Genomic DNA, 4,796 nt, shown 5'->3' with positions numbered 1-4,796 from the left:
TGAGTGTATGTGTGTGTGTATATATATATATATATATATATATATATATATATATCCACCCATGCCAGCTTGGAAGGCGGATGTTAAACGATGATGATGATGATATATATATCAAGGGATGCTGAAAAGTTCCTGGCCTTAAGGGTATCATAAAAGGGTAGAGCTGTTACTTTTACAGAAGTGGTAGGACAACTATTTAGAAGATTTTCAAAAAATCATGATGGTATACAATATATCTTACTTCTTTTTTTTTTGCAAACTTAAGGCATGATGTCATCTTCTACTGGGGATTTTGGTAAAATTGAAGCATGGGCAATCATGAAGTTCCTGTTTTCGCAATGAAAAGGAGCAGCAGAAATCCCTGCCAAGATGAAGGAAGCCTTGAAGAATGGCTGCCTATCTTACTCCACAGTTAAAATTTGGGTGTCAAGGTTTCGGACTTGTCATTTTCAGGTCACAGATGAACCCCGGTCAGGACAGCCTACTTCCATGACCACAAAGAGCAAAGCCAACACTGTGCACGTCATGATTCTTGAGGACCACCAGATTTCGGCTAAAGTCATAGCTGGGACTCTAAAGATTTTCCACGAAAGAGCTGGCCACATCATCCACAACATTCCGGGCATGAGAAAGCTTTCCACAAAATGCAGATCAGAAGTGCATCAAAGTGATGACATCAAAGGTGATTTTGAACCAGCTTGCAATGGGAAAGGTAGAAAGGTAGATTTTATGGTGCATTTAGACACCATGGATGAAACTTGGCTTCATCATTATGATTCCCAGATTAAGTAGCAATCACTGGAGTGGCATCACCGTAGTTTGCCATACCCCAAGAAGTTTCAGACCCAGAAGTCTGCAGGAAAGATTCTGGTTTCAAGTGTTCTTGGACAAAGACAGAGTACTTCTCATAAAATACCTGCCAAAGGATCGCACCATTAACACAGAGTAGTACATGTCTGTTGAACAATCTGCATGAAGCTTTGAAGCAGAAACACCATGGAAAGCTGAGCCATAGAGTTCAGTTTTTGTAGTACAATGAACCAACACATACATGAAACTCTACAGAAAATACATGACTTTGGCTTCAAATTGGTAGCAAAAACCCACCTTACTCTCCTGATTTAGCCCCCTCTGACTATCACCTCTTTCCACAATTGAAGAAACAGCTCAAGAGAACAAAATTTCACTCCAATTCTGATTGGAGGCCAACCTTCTAAGTTCTTTTTGCAGGGCTTAGCAAAACTGAAGATCACTGCAATAAGTGTGTGAATCTGAAAGGGGAATATATTGATTAAAATTATAATGAACAGATCCTCCTGTATTTTCTTTTATCCAAAGCCAGGAGCTTTTCAGCACCCCCTCATTCACTAGGTAATATATTAGGTAGGCAGTATTTTAGGTCAACAGTGAATTAGGTAGGCAGAGAATTAAGGTAAGCAATGTATCAGGAAGATATTAGTAATGAAAGCAATGTATTAGCTAGATAATGTATTTATAATAAGGAGCATATTAAGTAGTGTTTGTATCATGTAGGCAATGTATTAGTGAATGTATAAAAATGTTCTTTATCAGCCATATAACTGATTTGGGGGTGTTTCATAGAATGCATGTATGTAGAAGCAGCTTCATCACATATACTGGAGATGTGATTAAATATGAGGCCTATTTGTGCCTTGTGGAAGGTCAGCAACTGATCAGGGTTACAGTAAACACCAATTTGAAACACAAAAGTGAAACAAGAACTCTCACAGGACTTAAATCATCTCCTTATTGCTTGTCAGATATTCCAGATTATATAATAGGGCAACTGCCATTATATTTTCTGAAATTAGGAAGCAATATAAATATTTTTTTCTCATTACTTTAATGGTACTATTTTAGCTCTGATACTACAGACATGTTGTAAGCATGTCCCAGGAAAAAATCACAAGACATTTTACGGGCAAAACCAACCAGGGGCAGACTGCAAACAAGATGGTTGGATAACATCCATGAGCTCAGTTGGTCTAACTTGTGGATCCATCCAGATTAATTGGAGATGGTCATTTCTGACACAATCCAATGGAAGGTGTGCCTGAGGACTCTGTCCCCACAATTGTCCAGGAATAAATGGATGAAGAAGATGGAATAAGATGATATTTTAGCTCTATCTGATGATTCCTTAGTCACTTAGCACTAGAAGTAGTAAGCTATTCCACTAATATGGAGCACAGCAAAGTGTCCCACTGTGGTTCAGTGTTAGCAACAAGAAAGAATTCTACCATTCAAATTTCTATGATTGGCATTAACATTAAATATCATAAGTGCTTATTTCTGAGAGAAAACAGCAAGCAACAGCCATATTAATGGTGCTTGAACCACTAATTTTCTGACAAGCAATGAACATATGGTTTGAGTCTCATCAATTGCTCTTTTCTATTTCAAATTGGTGTTCATAGTGTCTAATATTTCTTGTGGTTTTCATGTAACATCATCAGAGATTGTGAGGTCTGGTATTTATTAAGTTTATAAAGGTTTTAATTGTGGGTTTTTGTAGCAGAAAGGGTGTGTTTCTATAATGTGTTGTTGTCTTTATTAGTAAGCATTACAATATCAAGTTAGCTTGTGGATTCACAACCTGAGGTGATGAAGTCATTTATACATACCTGAAAGTTATAAACTCGCGGCCCCTTTTCATAATCAATATAGGAAGTGTTCTTCATCTTTAATCCAACAATTGACCTACTCTCTCCAAATTTAGGGTTTGCAGCAAAAATTTCATCAAATGTTTCCACCTGAAAGCTGTAGTTGGCAAACAACCTCTGTAATTAGAAAAAGATGTGGAGTTATTTCTGCTAATGTTTAAGCACAGATGACATGTTAAGGTAACAAGAAAAATGGAGAGATGATACAAGGATGAAAGACATACAAAAAAACAACGTGGTACAGTTAGTTTTGTAACTGAGTGAAGAACACAGGGGTTCATGCAACACATAAGGATGCAAGTATGGAACTGTAGTTAAGAAGTTTTATTTTTAGGTATGTGATATGGGGTTTCAGATTCAACTCCATTGCGCAGGATGTCAGACAAGATCCCTATGCTTGAGCTGACTAATGTTTTGCGAATGAAACTTGGTAGAGCAGAACTGAGCCCATTGTATGTTAATATGATTAATGGGTGTGTGTATGTGTGTGTGTGTGTGTGCGTCTGTGTGTGTGTGTGTGTGTGTGTGTGTGTGTGTGTGTGTGTGTCTGCGTCTGTGTGTGTCTGTGTGTGTGTGTCTGTGTCTCTGTGTGTGTGTGTCTGTCTGTGTGTGTGTGTGTATATGCATCTGTGTGTGTGTGTATGCATCTGTGTGTGTGTGTGTGTGTGTGTGTGTCTGTGTGTCTGTGTATTTGTGGGTATTATCATTGTAATTTTACATACTAGCAAAGGTTAGTTGAGTTCCATGGTCTGCATCACTTCTCATAGGGAGCTCCTGCTCTCATAGACTGGTTTTCATATGTGTCACTTGGTTTCTGTGACTGGTTACCCATCTCAGACGAATTCATATTTCAACAAAATTACATCAAGAGTTATTTCCCCTGCTTATCGTTTATGTAAATGTAACAAAGAAAAAAAAAACATTTTGTTTCACGAGTTCAAGCCATTCACCCAATCAGTATTTCTACCAAATTTGGTGAAAATCCGTTTAGTTGTTTTCCAGTAATTTTGCAAACACACAGACAAACAGACAGACAATCGACTACAATACCCTATTTTTTGCTTACACATACAGGGTTAAAATGAAAAAAAAAAACAATAACAGATAAAGTGGTTTACTCACAGAATCACTGTCAGTAACAGTCATCCATAATTGAGGAACAACAGTGTTGTCCAATATGTCCTCTGGTATTCTGGCTGTGTAGTTTGAACTAAACACTGGTTTATTGTCATTGATATCCAAAAGAGTGACCTGAATGGTAGTTGTTGCAGTTGTAGATGGTGTATCACCTAGTTCCAGTGGGTTCTCACTAATTATCTCGCGTACCTGATACAGACCATGAAAGACATTGTTTTAATTCATTTAAAGGTAAGTTTATAGATTTAGGTTTATAAATCTGTTTAGCAATGTTTTCAGTTGATAAATTGATTTGTTGCATCTACATTGTAGTAGTAAAGGACTCAATAAAAAGGAGCTTATTTTAAAATGTACTTATTCATAGGACAAGGACATTCACAAACTAAATAAAGTACTCAATACCTTAAGAAGAAGAGTTGAATATATTAATTTAGCTACTACTTCTTAAAGTATTGAATACTTCATATCATTTGTGAGTACCTTCCTTGTTCTTATGCACAAACACATCAAGGAAATATGTTCGTTGTTTTTTTTTCTTTTTTTAGTTGTTCAAACTGTTATGTTACACTTTGCACATAAACCAGACAATTGCATACAAAAAAACTAGTTGTTGTGTAGCTTAAGGTCAACCAGCTTTCAATTGAGCTCTAACCATGTCCACCTAACTGCACTGAGTCGACCACTAAAATCTACAGCTATAGAGTAGTCAAGAAGAGAGTCTTAGTGTGATGCCTGGATCAGCTAGAAATAGCTAATTTTCATTAACATCATCACACTATGCTCCATTAAAAGGAGAAGGGAAGGAAACAAGGAATAATGTGGTCCTGGACATACACTATGTTTGAATAAAAGATAATTTGGTTGTAGCTGGAACACCTTTGATCAGAGACCTGCTCAATCAGAGGTGAAATGGAGTTGAACAAAAACAAAAATAGAATTTTTGTGTGTGTATATATATATATATATGTATATATA

General features: G+C 36.8%; 1 protein-coding gene across 1 annotated transcript in view; it reads right to left on the bottom strand.

Annotated features, from left to right (window-relative positions):
* LOC106879352 (cadherin-87A) overlaps positions 1-4,796 on the bottom strand; it is a 49,512-nt gene that overhangs the window by 313 nt on the left and 44,403 nt on the right. The window contains exons 12-13 of the mRNA XM_014928860.2: positions 3,807-4,010; positions 2,646-2,801 (exon numbers count right to left, since the gene is read on the bottom strand). Of these exons, the coding sequence (XP_014784346.1) occupies positions 2,646-2,801; positions 3,807-4,010 (360 nt within the window). The remainder of the gene's footprint in view (positions 1-2,645; positions 2,802-3,806; positions 4,011-4,796) is intronic.

This window comes from Octopus bimaculoides, chromosome 2, assembly GCF_001194135.2.
Source record: "Octopus bimaculoides isolate UCB-OBI-ISO-001 chromosome 2, ASM119413v2, whole genome shotgun sequence".
Classification (NCBI taxonomy): domain Eukaryota; kingdom Metazoa; phylum Mollusca; class Cephalopoda; order Octopoda; family Octopodidae; genus Octopus; species Octopus bimaculoides.
The sequence above is the reverse complement of the archived record's forward strand: the minus strand, read 5'-3'. Positions and strand labels throughout refer to the sequence as shown.